The 18,614-nt window shown below is 38.2% G+C and overlaps 1 protein-coding gene across 13 annotated transcripts in view; it reads left to right on the forward strand.

Moving 5' to 3' along the window:
• The window catches only part of Ccdc88a (coiled coil domain containing 88A), a 151,451-nt gene that overhangs the window by 72,098 nt on the left and 60,739 nt on the right, over positions 1 to 18,614 (forward strand). For all 13 annotated transcript variants that reach the window (XR_010057373.1, XR_010057374.1, XR_010057375.1 and 10 more), the window contains exons 9-12: positions 2,301 to 2,382; positions 10,175 to 10,333; positions 12,266 to 12,412; positions 13,262 to 13,406. Coding sequence is in view for 6 of the 13 variants with exons in the window: in XM_008770470.4 (XP_008768692.2) it covers positions 2,301 to 2,382; positions 10,175 to 10,333; positions 12,266 to 12,412; positions 13,262 to 13,406 (533 nt within the window). In the remaining 7 variants the exon portion in view is untranslated. The remainder of the gene's footprint in view (positions 1 to 2,300; positions 2,383 to 10,174; positions 10,334 to 12,265; positions 12,413 to 13,261; positions 13,407 to 18,614) is intronic.

An 18,614-nucleotide genomic window follows, 5' to 3' on the forward strand; every position in this document is an offset into this window, starting at 1 on the left:
GATGTAGAACTCAGCTCCTCCTGCACCATGCCTGCCTGGATGCTGTCGTGCTCCTGCCTTGATGATAATGGACTGAACTTCTGAACCTGTAAGCCAACCCCAAATAAAGCTTTCCACTGCTTTCCAAATCCAAAGTCCTAAAGTCCACATTCATCCAAACAAAAGCATGGTCAGGCCTATCACAGCAATACCCTCAGGCCCTGGTACCAACTTCTGTCTTAGGATTTTATTGCTGTGAACAGACACCATGACCAATGTAAGTTTTAGAAAAGACAACATTTAACTGGGGCTGCCTAATAGGTTCAGAGGTTCAGTCCATTATCATCAAGGCGGGAGCATGGCAGCATTGCAGCATCCAGGCAGGCATGGTGCAGGAGGAGCTGAGTTCTACATCTTCACCCGAAGGAAGCCAGGAACAGACTGAATATCCTAGGAGGAGCATTTTCTCCAACAAGGCCACACCTTCTAATAGTGCTGCTTCCTGGGCCAAGCATATGCAAACCTTCACACATAGTGTACATATAAAAATCAGAGGAGGAACTGGTTCTTTCATGATGTGGATCCTGGAGATCAAGCTCAGGTTGTTACACATGAGAGCAGTACTCATTTTACCTGTTGTGCTATCTTGCTGGCCATAGATAGACACCTTTATTCTCTGCGGGATGTTATAATCTTTCAGCAGGGCAGTTCGGCAGTAGATATCAGGGAAATTAAGGACTGTATTTTCCTTTTAGAAACATTTTCCAGTCATATAATTAATACAGGCTTTTTAATAATGACTTCACTAAATAAAGCATTATTCATTATATTAAAAACTGAAACCTACTTAATAAATTTTATTTCTTTTTTTTTTTTTTTGGTTCTTTTTTTCGGAGCTGGGGACCGAACCCAGGGCCTTGCGCTTCCTAGGCAAGTGCTCTACCACTGAGCTAAATCCCCAACCCCATTTTATTTCTTTAATCAAAGGAAATACCTCTGCCATTAAGAGTTTTGTGGGTTTTGGATACAGGAAAGCAGATGAGTATATATATATGTGTGTGTGTGTGTGTGTGTGTGTGTGTGTGTGTGTGTGTGTGTGTGTACTTTATACAGTACATTCTTTTATTAGAACAGAAGGCAGAAAATAGTAAGGATGGCTTACTTTAAGAAGGTTGGCTGTGATGGAGATACAGAAGAGATAAAGCAATTCAAAGAGGAAGAATTAATAAAAATTGAGATATTGCTGAACACGGTAGTACATGCCTTTAATTTGAGCACTTGAAGGGCAGACATAGGTGAATCTCACTGAGGCTAGCTAGCTTGTTCTACATAGTGAGTTCCTGACTAGCCAGCATTACACAGTGAGTCATTGTGTGTGTGTATATATATGTGTATATATATTTGTGTATATGTATGTTCATATGTTACAATGTGTTAAGCAATATGAAGTAGAGATTTTAGGTATACATATGGCAAATTGTAAGTGTATGGTTTTCTTTAGGCCATTTTAAATGTAGAAAATAGTTTGGAATCCTTATAGCAACTGTTCATACACAGTATTTGATAAAAACATCATTCATGCTTACTTGCTGTTGATTATGCAGAGTAGGAGAGGACAAAGAAGGGTGATCTAGGGAAGATGAAATAGAAAGTATATATGAGGAACAGTCAAAGCGTGTGCCTGGATAGGGATAATGACTGAACTATAATAAAAAAGATTAAAGAATTTTTAAAAAGTCTATAATAAACTATAGGACAATAGTTACTGCATAAGTCTTTTAATGTCATTGGTGGAAGTTTGATAGCATCTAATCCCCTATTCACAGTATCTTTTTCTTGCTTTATTCCTTCCCTGTGTTATTAGTTATGGCTAATAACTCCATTCACTTTGGGTTTTGTTTTGTAACAATATACTACTGTAAAATCCTGGAAATTGCTGCAAAGATCAAGCTGAGCTTGAACTCAGAGATTTACTTGCCTCTGCCTTCTTAGTGCTGGGATTAAATAGAGGTGTCCAACAAAGATTACTTATTTTTACTTATACTTCTCTGCAAGTGTGTATATTATTGATGTGTACTAGTTTCTGCAGAGGCTAGAAGGCATTGGATTCCTTAGAAATGGAGCTACAGAAAGCTGTGAGCTACCATGCTGGTGCTGGATACTTAACCCTTGCCCTCTGCAGCACAGCAACTGCTCTTAGCTGCTGAGCCATCTGCAACACGCAGTTAAGAAACAGTCATCTGTGTGTATTAATGTTGTGATGATCGCAGATTCTGTAAGTAGTACATCTATTCTTTAATAAATATCTTTTCGCATTCAAGGGAAGAAAAGACTGAGCAGTTACTGGACTGTAAACAAGAACTTGAACAAATGGAAGTGGAATTGAAGAGGCTGCAACAGGAGGTTGGTACTTAGATTGTTTTTGGTTTTGGTTTTGGTTTTTTTTTTTTTTATTTTGTACCTAGATTGTTTATACTGAAGTGTGAAGTAGTTGGAAATTGAGTTTCCTCCTTGTAATTTATGACCATGACTTCAATACTTTAAGCCCAGTTACCTCATATATTTGCGTAAAGTCAAATAACTTTTTATTACTTTTATCAAAATGCAGAGCCAAAGCTAGAAATCAAGATCTTTAGACTTTTGTCCTTACTATACAAAATCTTCCAGGATTCAAAGTAATCTTTCTGTACTGGAGTAGTTCCAAGTCCCTCTATTTTATGTATTACCTAAGCACCTCTGTGAACTATAAATTGATCTGCTTATGGGTTTTAGCTCTCCCCATAGTGATTATATTAGATTGTATATATCAAAATGTTTTCATGCATTAGTCTCCTTTTTTACATCATCTTGAGTCAAGTGGTAATAAGATTTTTTTTGAGCAATAGAGAAGAAGAGAACAGAGTAGAGTGAGTATAAGAATAAAAGAGACTGGTAAATACGGTCAAATTATAAACATGTAAATTGCCACAACATATTGGGCAGGAGGGGAGCAAGCCTTTTTTTTTTTTTTTTTATTATTAACTTGAGTATTTCTTATTTACATTTCGAGTGTTATTCCCTTTCCCGGTTTCCGGGCCAACATCCCCTAATCCCTCCCCCTCCCCTTCTTTATGAGTGTTCCCCTCCTCATCCTCCCCCCATTGCTGCCCTCCCCCCAACAATCATGTTCACTGGGGGTTCAGTCTTAGCAGGACCCAGAGCTTCCCCTTCCACTGGTGCTCTTACTAGGATATTCATTGCTACCTATGAGGTCAGAGTCCAGGGTCAGTCCATGTATAGTCTTTGGGTAGTGGCTTAGTCCCTGGAAGCTCTAGTTGCTTGGCATTGTTGTTCATAAGGGGTCTCGAGCCCCTTCAAGCTCTTCCAGTTCTTTCTCTGATTCCTTCAACGGGGGTCCCATTCTCAGTTCAGTGGTTTGCTGCTGGCATTCGCCTATGTATTTGCTGTGTTCTGGCTGTGTCTCTCAGGAGAGATCTACATCCGGTTCCTGTCAGCCTGCACTTCTTTGCTTCATCCATCTTATCTAGTTTGGTGGCTGTATATGTATGGTCCACATGTGGGGCAGGCTCTGAATGGGTGTTCCTTCAGTCTCTGCTCTAAGCTTTGCCTCCGTATTCCCTCCCAAGGGTATTCTTGTTCCCCTTTTAAAGAAGGAGTGAAGCATCCACATTTTAGTCATCCTTCTTGAGTTTCATGTGTTCTGTGTATCTAGGGTAATTCGAGCATTTGGGCTAATAGCCACTTATCAATGAGTGCATACCAAGTATGTTTTTCTGTGATTGGATTACCTCACTCAGGATGATATTTTCCAGTTCCATCCATTTGCCTATGGATTTCATAAAGTCATTGTTTTTGATAGCTGAGTAGTATTCCATTGTGTAGATGTACCACATTTTCTGTATCTAATTTGTTGATTCTTGATCTTAGAGCATAAGCCATTGGTGTTCTGTTCAGGAAATTTCCCCCAGTGCCTATATGTTTGAGACTTTCCCACGCTTTTTCTGATATTCATTTGAGTATATCTGGTTTTATGTGGAAGTCCTTGATCCACTTGAACTTAAGCTTTGTACAGGGGAATAAGAATGGATCAATTTGCATTCTTTTACCTGCTGACCTCCACTTGAACCATCACCATTTGTTGAAAATGCTATCTTTTTTCCACTGGATGGTTTTAGCTCCTTTGTCAAAGACCCAGTGACCATAGGTGTGTGGGTTCATTTCTGGGTCTTCAATTCTATTCCACTTATCTACCTGTCTCTGTACCAATACCATACAGTTTTTATCACGTTTGCTCTAGAATACAGCTTGAGGTCAGGGATGGTGATTCCCCAGATGTTCTTTTATTGCTGAGTATAGTTTGCTGTCCTGGGTTTTTTGTTATTCGAAATGAATTTGCAAATTGCTCTTTCTAACTCTGAAGAATTGAGTTGGAATTTTGGTGGGAATTGCATTAAATCTGTAGATTGCTTTTGGCAAAATGGCCATTTTTACTACATGAGTCCTGCCAATCCATGAGCATGGTAAGTCTTTCCATCCTCAGATCTTCTTCAGTTTCTTTCTTAAGAGACTTGAAATTTGGGGTTGGGGATTTAGCTCAGTGGTAGAGCGCTTGCCTAGGAAGCGCAAGGCCCTGGGTTCGGTCCCCAGCTCCGAAAAAAAGAACCAAAAAAAAAAAAAAAAGAGAGACTTGAAATTCTTGTCATACAGGTCCTTCACTTGCTTGGTTAGAGTCACACCTACGTACTTTATGTTACTATTATGAAGGGTGGCTTTTCCCTAATTTCTTTCTCAGCCTGTTTATCCTTTGGGTAGAAGAAGGCTACTGATTTGTTTGAGTTAATTTTTTATCCAGTCACTATTGCATTGTTTATCAGGCTTAGTAGTTTTCTGGTAGAACTTTTGAGTTCATTTAAGTAAACGATCATATCGTCTGCAAAGTGATGTTTTGACTTCTTCCTTTCTAATTTGTATCCTTTTGTTGTCTGGTTGCTCTGGATAGGACATTGAGTACTATATTTAATAAGTAGGGAGAGAATTGGCAGCTTTGTCTAGTCCCTGATTTAGTGGGATTGCTTCAACAAGTTTCTCTACATTTAGTCTGATGTTTGCTGCTGGTTTGCTGTATATTGCTTTTACTATATTTAGGTATGGGCCTTGAATGCCTGATCCTTCTGAGACTTTTGACATGAAGGGGTGTTGAATTTTTTTCAGATGCTTTCTCAGCATCTGATGAGATGGTCATGTGGTTTTTTTCTTTTGAGTCTTTTTACATAGTGGATTACATTGATGGATTTCCATATATTGAAACATCCCTGCATCCCTGGGATGAAACCTACTTGATCATGATGGATGATCATTTTGATGTGTTTTTGGATTCCGTTTGGAAGAATTTTATTGAGTATTTTTGCTTCAATATTCATCAGGGAAATTAGTCTGAAGTTCTCTTTCTTTGTTGGGTCTTTGTGTGGTTTAGGTATAAGAGTAATTGTGGCTTCATAGAAGGAATTCAGTAGCACTCCGTATATTTCGATTTTGTGGAATAGTTTGGACAGTATTGGTATGAGGTCTTCTATGAAGGTCTGATAGAATTCTGCACTAAACCCGTCTGGACCTGGGCTCTTTTCGGTTGGGAGACTTTTAATAACTGCTTCTATTTTTTTAGGAGTTATGGGGTTGTTTAGATGGTTTATCTGATCTTGATTTAACTTTGGTACCTGGTATCTGTCTAGAAAATTTTCCATTTCATCCAGATTTTCTAGTTTTATTGAATATAGGCTTTTGTAGTAATATCTGATTTTTTTTTTTGCATTTTCCTAGATTATGTTGTTGTCTCCCTTTTCATGTCTTAATTTATTTCGATACATTCTCTGTGCCCTCTGCTTAGTCTGGCTAAGGGTTTATCTATCTTGTTGATATTGTCAAAGAACCAGCTTCTGATTTTCTTGATTCTTTGTATAGTTGTTTTTGTTTCTACTTGGTTGATCTCAGCCCTGACTTTCATTATTTCCTGCCTTCTGCTCCTCTTGAGTATTTTTGCTTCTTTTTGTTCTAGAGCTTTTATGTGTGCTGTCAAGCTGCTAGTGTATGTCCTCTCCAGTTTCCTTTTGGAGGCACTCAGAGCTATGAGTTTTCCTCTTAGCACTGGTTTCATTATATCCCATAAGTTTGAGTATGTTGTATCTTCATTTTCATTAAATTTTAATAAGCCTTTAATTCCTTTATTTCTTTCTTGACCAAGTTATCATTGAGTAGAGCGTTGTTCAACTTCCATGTATATGTGGGCTTTCTGTTTTTTGTTATTATTGAAGACCAGCTTTAGTCCCTGGTGATCTAGGGCTTGTAGATAGGATGTATGGGATTATTTCAGACTTCTTTTACCTGTTGAGGATTGTTTTGTAATCGATTATATGGTTAGTTTTGGAGAAAGTACCATGAGGTGCTGAGAAGAAGTAAATTCTTTTGTTTTAGGATGAAGTATTCTATAAATGTCTGTTAAATTCATTTGGTTCATAACTTCTGTTAGTTTCTCTATGTCTCTGTTTAGTTTCTGTTTCCATGATCTGTCCATTGATGAGAGTGGGGTGTTGAAATCTCCTACTATTATTGTGCGAGGTGCAATGTGTGCTGTGAGCTTTATTCTTTTATGAATGTAGGTGCCTTTGTGTTTGGAGCATAGATATTCAGGATTGAGAGTTCATCTTAGTGTATTTTTCCTTTGAAGAATATGAAGTGTCCTTCCTTATCTTTTTTGATAACTTTAGGTTGAAATGCAATTTTATTTGATATTAAAATGGCTACTCCAGCTTTTTTGGGACCATTTGCTTGGAAAATTGTTTTCCAGCCTTTTACTCCGAGGTAGTATCTCTTTGTCTCTTCCTGTGTGCAGCAAAATGCTGGGTCCTCCTATGTATCCAGTCTGTTAGTCTGTGTCTTCTTAGTGGGGAATTGAGTCCATTGACGTTAAGAGGTATTAAGGAATAGTGATTAGTCTTTCCTGTTATTTTTGTTGTTAGAGGTGGAATTATGTTTGTGTGTCTCTCTTTTGGTTCTGTAGCAGGGAGATCACTTTTTTGCTTTTTCTAGGGTGTAGTTTCCCTCCTTGTGTTGTTTGTGTTTTCCATCTATTATCTTTGGAGGGCTTGATTTGTGGAAAGATATTATGTAAATTTGATTTTATCATGGAATTTCTTGGTTTCTCCATCTCTATTAATTGAGAGTGTTGCTGGATATAGTAGTCTGGGCTGGCATTTGTGTTCTCTTAGGGTCTGTATGACATCTGCCCAGGGTCTTCTTGCTTTTATAGTCTCTGTTGAGAAGTCAGGTGTAATTCTGATAGGTCTGCCTTTATATGTTACTTGACATTTTTCCCTTACTGCCTTTAATGTTCTTTCTTTGTTTTGTGTGTTTGGTGTTTTGACTATTATGAGACGGGAGGAATTTTTTTTCTGGTCCAATCTATTTGGAGTTCTGCAGGCTTCTTGTATGATTATGGGCATCTCTTGCTTTAGGTTGGGGAAGTTTTCCTCTATGATTTTGTTGAAGATTTTTCCTGGCCCTTTAAGTTGGGAATATTCATTTTCTTCTATATCTATTACCCTTAGGTTTGATCTTCTCATTGTGTCCTGTATTTCCTGGATGTTTTTTGTTAGGAGCTTTTTGCATTTTCCATTATCTTTGAAAGTTGTGTCACTGTTTTCTATGGTATCTTATGCCCCTGAGATTCTCTCTTCTATGTCTTGTATTCTGTTGGTGAAGCTTGTGTCTATGACTCCTGATATCTTTCCTAGGTTTTCTTATCTCCAAGGTTGTCTCCCCTTGTGATTTCTTTATTGTTTCTATTTCCATTTTTAAATCCTGCGTGGTTTTGTCCAATTCCTTCATCTGTTTGGTTGTGTTTTCCTGTAATTCTTTAAGGGATTTTTCTGTTTCCTCTTTATCGTCTTCTACTTGTTTACCTGTGTTGTCCTGTATTTCTTTAAAGGAGTTTATTATGTCCTTCTTAAAGTCCTTTGTCATCATCATGAGGTGTGATTTTAAATACAAATCTTACTTTTCTAGTGTGTTTGGATATCCAATTTTTGCTTTGGTGGTGGAACTGGGCTTTGATGATGCCAAGTAGTCTTGGTTTCTATTCCACAGGTTCTTGCACTTGACTCTTGCCGTCAGGTTGTCTCTGGAGTTAGTTTGTCTTGCTGTGTCCGACAGTGGCTTGAGTGTTCTGTAAGCCTGTGTGTCAGCACTACCATAGACCTGTTTTCTTTCAGCTGGATCTGGGAACAGAGACCTGCACCTGGGTTTACGTTCCCTGAAGCCTCCAGATGGGTAGCTTAGAGCAGAAGAGTTAGTCTCACCTCTGCTCTCAGATGTATCAGAGCTCCTCTTGACTGGCTTTTAGCTTCTGGTTGCTCACTGCTTCTGTACTCCTGTATTCAGAGGGCACTAGGCAGGCTCTTCTTTGGCTAGGAATGTTAGCAAAAGTGGTGGTCTCCCCTGAGCTCTCATGATTGTCTGAACTTCTGAGAGTACAGTTCTCTCTCCCATGGGAATTGGGTACAACAGAGCTGTGGGAGTGCTTCAGCTCCAGGGGCTGGCAGGTACCAAAAGTGTCCTGTCCCAGATTCCTCCTGCCTTTGTGTGCCCTGAGGCCACCAGGCTGCTGCTTTGAGCAGAAAAGTCGGTCTTTCTTACTTCTGCTCTCAGGTGTGTCTGAGCTCCTGGCTTTTGGCTTTGAGCTCTGGGCACAGGCAGAAACCAAAAAGGTCCTGCCCCTGACTGCTCCTAGTTTCCTGTGCCCAGCAGGCACAGAGGGCACTAGGCAGGTTTCTCTTGGGTCAGGAATGTGAGCAGAAGTGGTTATCTCTTCTGAGCTCTCAGGATTTTCCACACTTCTGAGATTCCAGCTTTCTTCCCCACGGGATTTTGATACAGAGAGTTGTAGGACTGGTTCAGTTCCTAAACTTTTAATCACTATGTCGTTGTCCTTTATTTGGGTATCTAGGTCATAAATGACAAGGATTGGAGTAAGGCTAGTAGTTTCCCCTAACTACCTTAGCCTGCCCTTTTGATGGCAAGAGCTGTATCCAAGATCATAAACTGAGACTATCCTTGATGAGTGAGCCAGGGAGGGGTCATTTTAAGTTTTACATGCTCTGGCTCTTATTCCACTTCTCAATAAAGAGAGGTGTGTGTGTGTGTGTGTGTGTGTCTGTGTGTGTGTGTGTGTGTCTGTGTGTCTGTGTGTCTGTGTGTGTCTGTGTGTGTGTGGAGAGAGAGAGAGTGTGTGTGTGTGTAGAGAGAGAGAGAGAGTGTGTGTGTGTGTGGAGAGAGAGTGTGTGTGTGTGTGTGTGTGTGTGTGGAGAGAGAGAGTGTGTGTGTGTGTGTGTGTGTAGAGAGAATGTGTGTGTGTGTGGAGAGAGTGAGAGAGAGTGTGTGTGCATGAGAGAGAGAGAGAGCGTGCGAATGTATGTGTGTGCAATATATGTATATATACATGTATATATATATGTATATATATGTATATGTACATATATATATATAGAATATGTGTGTGGTAGGTCACATATTTGGTTAAAGACATTTCTCTAAAATAGTTATCATATCACTTATCTCTTCGATATACTTATTATCTCGAATTTTAAAGCTAAACCTTTAAAATATATATTAATTTTGTGTGTCTGGATATTTGCCTCATGTATGCCTATGTACCACTTGAGTGCAGTGCTCCCAGAGGCCAGAAGCAAGTGACAGATCCCTTGGAACTGGTGTTACAAATGGGTTTTACCCAACATGTTCATGGTAGGAATTGAACCAGGTCCTCTGGAAGAGCAGGCAGTGCTCTTAACGGTTCTTAGCCATCCCTACAGTTAACTTTTAAACTTTAATTTAATTATGAATGTTGTATAAAGTAGACGTTAACTTAATTTTCAATGCATTTAAAAAATTGCTATTACAGAACATTTTGTAAATATTTGTATATAAACATATTTTTAAAACCCTTTTGTACTTGGTTCAGGGAAAAGGCTTCGCTTGTCTTCATTTTTCAAGAAACAATTATTCTTTATATATAATACAATTTTCTTTTAAAATATATATTATATTTTATTAAATTAATGAACTTGTTTGGACAAAGAATGGCTTAAAAGGGAAAGTTTATATTCGAGACATTATTTATATTTATATTTATATTTATATTTAGAACATGAATTTGCTTTCGGATGCTCGATCTGCTAGAATGTACCGAGACGAATTGGATGCCCTCCGAGAGAAAGCAGTCAGAGTTGATAAGCTTGAAAGTGAACTCTGTAGATATAAAGAGAGACTACATGATATTGAATTTTATAAGGCAAGAGTTGAGGTATGTTGCATAATTATTCATACCTTTTTAAAAATGCTAAGATTTTCAAAACACATTTTATAAACAAAGGAACTTAATCTAGTGGTAACATTAAGTTCTTTGGGTTATTTTAACTGTCTTCACACATTATTAAGCTTAATGACTCCTTCAAACCACTCTTATTCCTCCACCCACCCCATATCTACAGTTTAGTTTTGAAGCCATAGAAGACTTGAACAACTCCTCTAACACTCAAAATTCTTAGCTCTGTTAATTTCAAGCTTGTTCCCAGAAATAATGGAAAATGTTTTTATGATTATTGGGTTTTTTCATATTAGGATATTGAGGTAATTGAAGGCTTTGTATATATAGTTGAATTAAGAAAAACTTCTTTTTTGTCTGAGTTTAACAGCCCTTGCATTCCGCATTTCTGTTAACTTCCTTATTTTCAGCAAACATGAGATATTAAGTTTCTGTATGAGAAGGAAAGAGAGTATGTGGAATGAAGAAATGAAAACAAGAAAGGGTAGGTCAGATGGCTCAGTGGGTTAAAGACACCTCCTGCAAAGGCTCATGTTTAGAGTTTAATTCCAAGGACCTACGTGGTGGAAAGCTGGGCCAACCTCTGCAGGTTTCCTCTGGCTCCAGTGGTGCTGTAGAATGTGCCCTACACATACACAAATAAATAAATACTGCAATTTCAACATGAGAAAATAGAACATTTGTCATTTATTCCTTTTACTAATCATTCATTTATTATTCTACTGAAACTTGAAAATTCTAATATACGTGTGTAGACACACATATGACCATGTATAATATTCATATTATGTCTGTCATGGATATCATTGTCTTAAAGCATGACAGTATATACCTGTTACCCCAGCTCAGGAGATGCAGGTGGAAAGATCACTGTTTGAGACCATTTTTGAATACATAGTGAAATCCTATCTCAGAACCCAGCAGAATGATGTATTTTCTCTAGACTTTATAAACAACAGACATATTATTTAGCACAATAACAATTGTGAATACCTGCTTCAAAATTATATAAAAGGATTTCCTCAAATGGTTTATTTGGTATTTATCTTGAGGACTGAAGATTAAGCTTAGTATTGGATATCTTGCCACACGTACACTATGCTTTGGATTTTAGCTCCAATACAAGAAAGAAATGAAGGCACAGTGGTGCATGCCTTGAAACCTGGCACTCTAGAAGCAGAAACAGGTGAATCTTTGTGAGTTTAAGGCAATCCTAGTTTACTTAGTGAATTCTAGGCCAGCCAGGCCATATATTGAGACCCTAACTCAAAGAAAGAAGGGAGGGGGCAGGGAAAAAAAGAATCTGAGAGATTGCAACAGATTGTGTAGGCTTATAAAGTCCCAGCACACTAAGAGGCAGACACAAGAAACATCACAAGTTTGTAGACAGCCTGGGCTTATTGGCTGTGTTTCAAAATAATTATAAATTAAATTGACAGGAGTCTTGTTTTATCATTTATTTGAGTGGGTCGTAGTTTCATATTGTAAAAACCTAGAACAAGTCACTTTCAAGTTACTCCTCTATAGAGGTAAAATTTTAAATCTCTTTCAGTCCAAGTAAGTGTTATTTGCTTGAAGTTTTGTATCTCTGAACCTTGTGACCCACTTAAATGTATTCCATCATTTCCCTGTGAAGTCCCAGTGGTATTAGGTTTACATATTTTGAATGTATAATATGTTTAATTCTGGGGCAGGGAGTAGAAAGTAAGTGAAGCCAAAAAAAAAAAAAAAAAAAAAAAAAAAAAGAACAACTGTTTAGTGCTCAGTAGCTTTACTCTTACATGAGAATGTTATTAAGAATGGTGTAATGTGTTTATTTGTAATGATGAATTTTTACCTCCTAAGCTTCAAAAAACAGATATTAGCACATTTCTAATTAATTTTTTTAAAACCTACTTTAAATGTTTATAGGAATTAAAAGAAGATAATCAAGTTTTATTAGAAACAAAAACTATGCTGGAAGACCAACTAGAAGGAACTCGGGCTCGTTCTGACAAATTACATGAATTAGAAAAAGAGAATTTACAATTAAAGGCTAAATTGCATGATATGGAAATGGTAAGATTTATGGAATTCATCAATTTTCCTGGTTTCTAAGGAAGAATTCTTCGATTCACATTCCTTGATTCAGCTAAATTCCCTATAATGACCAGAATGGCTAGAGTATTTAGTAAGGCTTTAACATCGACTAGATAGCTCAATATTTTAAAATATTTCTACCATTACATAAAATATACAGTAATTTTTGCCTTTATAAAGCAGTAAATCTATTTTACAAGCATGTCTTTTAGAATACAAAAACATTACAGCTATAATTTATCAGTGACCATAAATATTTTGTTAAATGACTGAAATCGTGAGAATGAAGATTTTCATTTTGTCCCTAAAGATTATTTATATCCAAGAATATATGTACAAATTGAACTTGACAGGCTTTAAAAAAAAAAAAGGACACAGTCTTGGGCCAGTGGGTAACAAGGAGGGGATTTAGGGGAAGGGAAAAGAAGAGTGAAAACAGCCAGAACATGTCATAGAAATTCTCAAAGAACTAAGTTTTTAAGAAACTTAGTGGGGACGTTCGTATGGAGACGGTGCAAGGTTGGTGGGAAGGGTAGCGGGAGGCAATATGGAATGTGGAACCCTTGGTGGGTGGACAGGAAGAATCAATCAATCTGGAGTGTAAAAATATTTTTTTTAAAGATCATTTTAAAAGGATGTCAGGCTGATCAATATTGTCATTGTCAATGATCAATATTGATCAGTGGTGATTACAATAAGTATTGCCTTCAAGGAGAAAATGTTAAGGAAGTAAAAACATTCAGTTTAAACTAAGTAAAAATAAATGAATAATGGATGGAAATTGCACTATTTCTTAGCTTTCTTTCCCCATTCTGTATAATCGAAAAGGAGCGAGATATGGATAGAAAGAAGATTGAAGAATTAATGGAAGAAAATATGACTCTGGAAATGGCACAGAAACAAAGTATGGATGAGTCATTGCACCTTGGCTGGGAGCTGGAACAGATATCCAGAACTAGTGAACTTGCTGAAGGTAGTCTCAGTTTCGTTTTCTTTAAGTGGATTAATAAATAAACAAAGGTTATATTTTCCCTAGCTAAGATCCCACAAGATAAGCAGTTGTCTCCAAAATTATTGTCTCAGGTTAATATCTTGTTTTTAATTTTTTATGACTTAAAAAATCTATTTTATATGTTCGTGGAGAAGGGCTTTTTGAAAACCTGAATTCTGTCCCTTTTCTGTTCCAAATTCTATCAAGTAATTCTATTATAGCTTCATTTAGTATTTAACACAAATTATTATATACATAAGACAATGTACAGCTCTTTAGAAGTATACAATTAGTCTAAAGCAAAACTTCAGTTTTGTGAATTCATTAACAGGTTTGGATTGTTGGTTAGGCAGTATTTTAAGTTACTGTCATAAGAGATAGAATACTAATTTATTGGTTTATCCTGAGAACAATAGTCATCCATTAAGTAAAACAGTTGTTTTATCTGATCAATATGTCTTTGAATACAGAGAAATCAAACTAGGAAGTCAAAAACATAGTAAGACCTTAAAGGTGAATATCAAGGGTTTTCTTGGCTAGGGCTGTTTTCTTAACAGTAAATAAATAAATTATCCATACCAGCTGATTCCTTGCTGGGGATAATGAGAGACTACTAAATAATTTTGTAACTTCTTTCTGGGTGTGATAGCACATACCGTTCATCCCAGGACTCACTAGGTAGATAGAGGCAGGCAGATTCTGAGTTTGAAGCCAGCATGGTTGTCTTGTTAGGGTTTTACTGCTGTGAACAGACACCATGACCAAGGCAACGCTTAATAAAGACAACATTTAATTAGGGCTGGTTTACAGATTTAGAGGTTCAGTTCATTACCATCAAGGTGGGAACATGGCAGCATCCAGGCAGGCATGGTGCAGGAGGAGCTGAGAGTTCTACATCTTCATCTGAAGGCTCCTAGCAGAAGACTGACTTCCATACATCCAGGAAGAGGGTCATAAAACACACCCCCACAGTGACACACCTACTCCAACAGGGCCACACTTTAAAATATTGCCAATCTCTGCCAAGAATATACAAACCATCACAGTGGTCTACATAGTTAGACCCTGTGTTAAAAATAAATAAATAAATATATTTGTATTTTGCTCTTTGTCCCCAGGCCCTTTCTTAAAAAATTAAATTCATTACATTTGTTTGCTTTATAAGCTTTGGTGTGCTAATACATTTTGTTCATTATAGCCAGGTCAAAAATTTATTCAAAATAAATTAGTTCTACAATTTCCAAATGACATAGTATTAGATTATTTTACCTGGATTTTTGAGCAAATATTTTTAAACACTTATCAAATGTTGCCACAATACCATCAGGTAACAGATAAACAAAGAACATAGATATAAGCTTTGAAAGAATTTCTAGTTTAGTGCTTATAATTAGTTATACAGATAGACGGTTCATCCTGTATGTTATCAAAGTTTTTCTGGTTTTATACTTGATAACCTAATAATAAAATCCTAGTGTCTTATGTACTGACTAAATAATAAGTAGAGAATTCATAGAAATATATTAAAGTATTTGTGTAACTTTTTTATTTGATATTTTTTATTTACATTTCAAATGTTATCCCCCTTTCCTGGTTTCCCATCCATAAGCCCCCTATCCTATCCCTCCCCCTTCTTCTGTGAGGGTGTTTCCCAACCCAACCAGCCACCCTTTGATCCATTAGGACTTGAGCATTTTACAAGGAGGTGACAATGGGTCGATTTGCACTCTTCTAAGTACTGACCTCCAGTTGAACCAGCACCATTTGTTGAAAATGCTGTTCCTTTTTCCACTGCATGGTTTTAGCTCCTTTGTCAAAGATCAAGTGACCATAGGTGTGTGGGTTCATTTCTTAGACTTCACTTCTATCCACTGATCTACCTGCCTGTCTCTGTACCAATACTGTACAGTTTTTTTTATCAATATTGCTCTGTAATACAGCTTGAGGTCAGGGATGATGATTCCCCCAGAAGTTCTTTTATTGTTGAGGGTAGTTTTTGCTGTCCTGGGTTTTTTTTTATTCCATATGAATTTGCAAATTGCTCTTTCTAACTCTGAGGAATTGAGTTGGAATTTTGATGGGGAATGCATTGACTCTGTAGGTTGCTTTTGGCAAGATGGCCATTTTTACTACATTAATCCTGCCAATCCATGAGCATGGGAGGTATTTCCATCTTCTGAGATCTTCTTTAATTTCTTTCTTCAGAGACTTGAAGTTCTTGTCATACAGATCTTTCATTTGCTTGGTTAGAGTCACTCTGCAGTATTTTATGTTACTTGTGACTATTGTGAAGGGTGTCATTTCCCTAATTTCTTTCTTAGCCTGTTTATCCTTTGGGTAGAGGAAGGCTACTGATTTGTTTGAGTTAATTTTATATCCAGCCACTTTGCTGAAGTTGTTTATCAGGCTTAGTAGTTTTCTGGTGGAACTTTTGGGGTCACTTAAGTATACTATATCATCTGAAAATAGTGATAATTTGACTTCTTCCTTTCCAGTGTGTATCCCTCTGACCTCCTTTTGTTGTCTGATTGCTCTGGGTAGGATATTGAGTACTATATTGAATAAGTAGAGAGAGAGTGGGCAGCCTTGATTTAGTGTGATTGCTTCATGTTTCTCTCCATTTAATTTGATGTTGGCTACTGGTTTGCTGTATTGTTTTTACTATATTTAGGTATGGGCCTTGAATTCCTGATCTTTCCTAGACTTTTAACATGAAGGGGTGTTGAATCTTGTCAAATGCTTTCTCAGCATCTGATGAGATGATCGTGTGTTTTTTTTTCCTTTGAGTTGGTTTATATAATTTTGAATTGTACTTCTGTTAATTGTGTTACAAAGAAAGCAGCTAAGACTTCAGTTTTCTGCTATTAAAAAAACCTGTATGTGTTTCCTTACCTATATGTGAAGGACAGAGTATATGGTGATTTGAATGAAAATGTACCTTAAAACTGTAAGTTTAAAAGCAACAACAACAACAACAACAACAACAACAACAAAAAATTAGCTGAAGAGATGGCTCAGTGGTTAAGAGCACTGACTGCTCTTCTCGAGGTCCTGAGTTCAAAACCTAGCAACAACATGGTAGCTCACAGCCATCTGCAGTGAGATCTGATCCCCTCTCCTGGTGTGTCTGAAGACAGCTACAGTGTCCTCATATGTAATAAAATTAGTGCAGTAAAGATGAGTTATATAAAGTCAAAATAGTATCTTCATATATTAAGAATAGATTTGAGGCAGATCTTCCTGGTTGCTGCCGCCGCAGAGAGCTCGTGGGCAGCACCCCGCGAGAAAACTTGAGCCTCGGGACCACAGGTAAGACCAACTTTTCTGCTGCAAGAGACCTGCCTGGTGAACTCGGGACACATAGAGGCAGAATTCCTCTAGGACCAGGCACTCCCTGTGTTTACCGGGAGTCCCACACCTGCGGATCCCGGCCTGCAGCAGCTCTCTGCTCCCAGACCCCGTGGGAGAGAGACCTCACTGACTGGTCAGGTGGGCACTCATGAGGCTGCAGAGCGGAAGAGACCACCAACACTGCCCACCCCTGCCCACATCCCTGGCCCAAGAGGAAACTGTATAAGGCCACTGGGTTCCCGTGGGGGAGGGCCCAGGAGCGGCAGGACCCCTGCGCCTGAGACACCGCCGGAACATGAAGGAACAGGCCGGATAAACAGTTCTCTGCACCCAAATCCCGTGGGAGGGAGAGCTAAATCTTCAGAGAGGCAGACACGCCTGGGAAACTAGGAGAGACTGCACTCTGCACACATTACTGATTCCAGAGGAAAACACCAAACGCCATCTGGAACCCTGGTGCACGAACTCCTGGAAACGGCGGCGCAGATCTTCCTGGTTGCTGCCGCCCCAGAGAGCTCGTGGGCAGCACCCCGCGAGCAAACTTGAGCCTTGGGACCACAGGTAAGACCAACTTTTCTGCTGCAAGAAAGCTGCCTGGTGAACTCAAGACACAGGCCCACAGGAACAGCTGAAGACCTGTAGAGAGGAAAAACTACACGCCCGAAAGCAGAACACTCTGTCCCCATAACTGGCTGAAAGAAAACAGGAAAAAGGTCTATACAGCACTCCTGACACACAGGCTTATAGGACAGTCTACCCACTGTCAGAAATAGCAGAACAAAGTAACACTAGAGATAATCTGATGGCGAGAGGCAAGCGCAGGAACCCAATCAACAGAAACCAAGACTACATGGCACCATCGGAGCCCAATTCTCCCATCAAAACAAACATGGAATATCCAAAACACCAGAAAAGCAAGATCTAGTTTCAAAATCATATTTGATCATGATGCTGGAGAACTTCAAGAAAGACGTGAAGAATTCCCTTAGAGAACAAGTAGAAGCCTACAGAGTGAAATCGCAAAAATCCCTGAAAGAATTCCAGGAAATCATAAATAAACAAGTAGAAGCCCATAGAGAGGAGTCACAAAAATCCCTGAAAGAATTCCAGGAAAACACAATCAAACAGCTGAAGGAATTAAAAATGGAAATAGAAGCAATCAAGAAAGAACACATGGAAACAACCCTGGATATAGAAAACCAAAAGAAGAGACAAGGAGCTGTAGATACGAGCTTCACCAACAGAATACAAGAGATGGAAGAGAGAATCTCAGGAGCAGAAGATTCCATAGAAATCATTGACTCAACTGTCAAAGATAATGTAAAGGGGAAAAAGCTACTGGTCCAAAACATACAGGAAATCCAGGACTCAATGAGAAGATCAAACCTAAGGATAATAGGTATAGAAGAGAGTGAAGACTCCCAGCTCAAAGGACCAGTAAATATCTTCAACAAAGTCATAGAAGAAAACTTCCCTAACCTAAAGAAAGAGATACCCTTAGGCATACAAGAAGCCTACAGAACTCCAAATAGATTGGACCAGAAAAGAAACACCAAGTGGATCAAGGACCTCCACATCAAACCAGACACACTCATACTAATAGAAGAAAAACTAGGGAAGCATCTGGAACACATGGGCACTGGAAAAAATTTCCTGAACAAAACACCAATGGCTCATGCTCTAAGATCAAGAATCGACAAATGGGATCTCATAAAACTGCAAAGCTTCTGTAAGGCAAAGGACACTGTGGTTAGGACAAAACGGCAACCAACAGATTGGGAAAAGATCTTTACCAATCCTACAACAGATAGAGGCCTTATATCCAAAATATACAAAGAA

This window comes from Rattus norvegicus, chromosome 14, assembly GCF_036323735.1.
Source record: "Rattus norvegicus strain BN/NHsdMcwi chromosome 14, GRCr8, whole genome shotgun sequence".
Taxonomy (NCBI): Eukaryota; Metazoa; Chordata; class Mammalia; order Rodentia; family Muridae; genus Rattus; species Rattus norvegicus.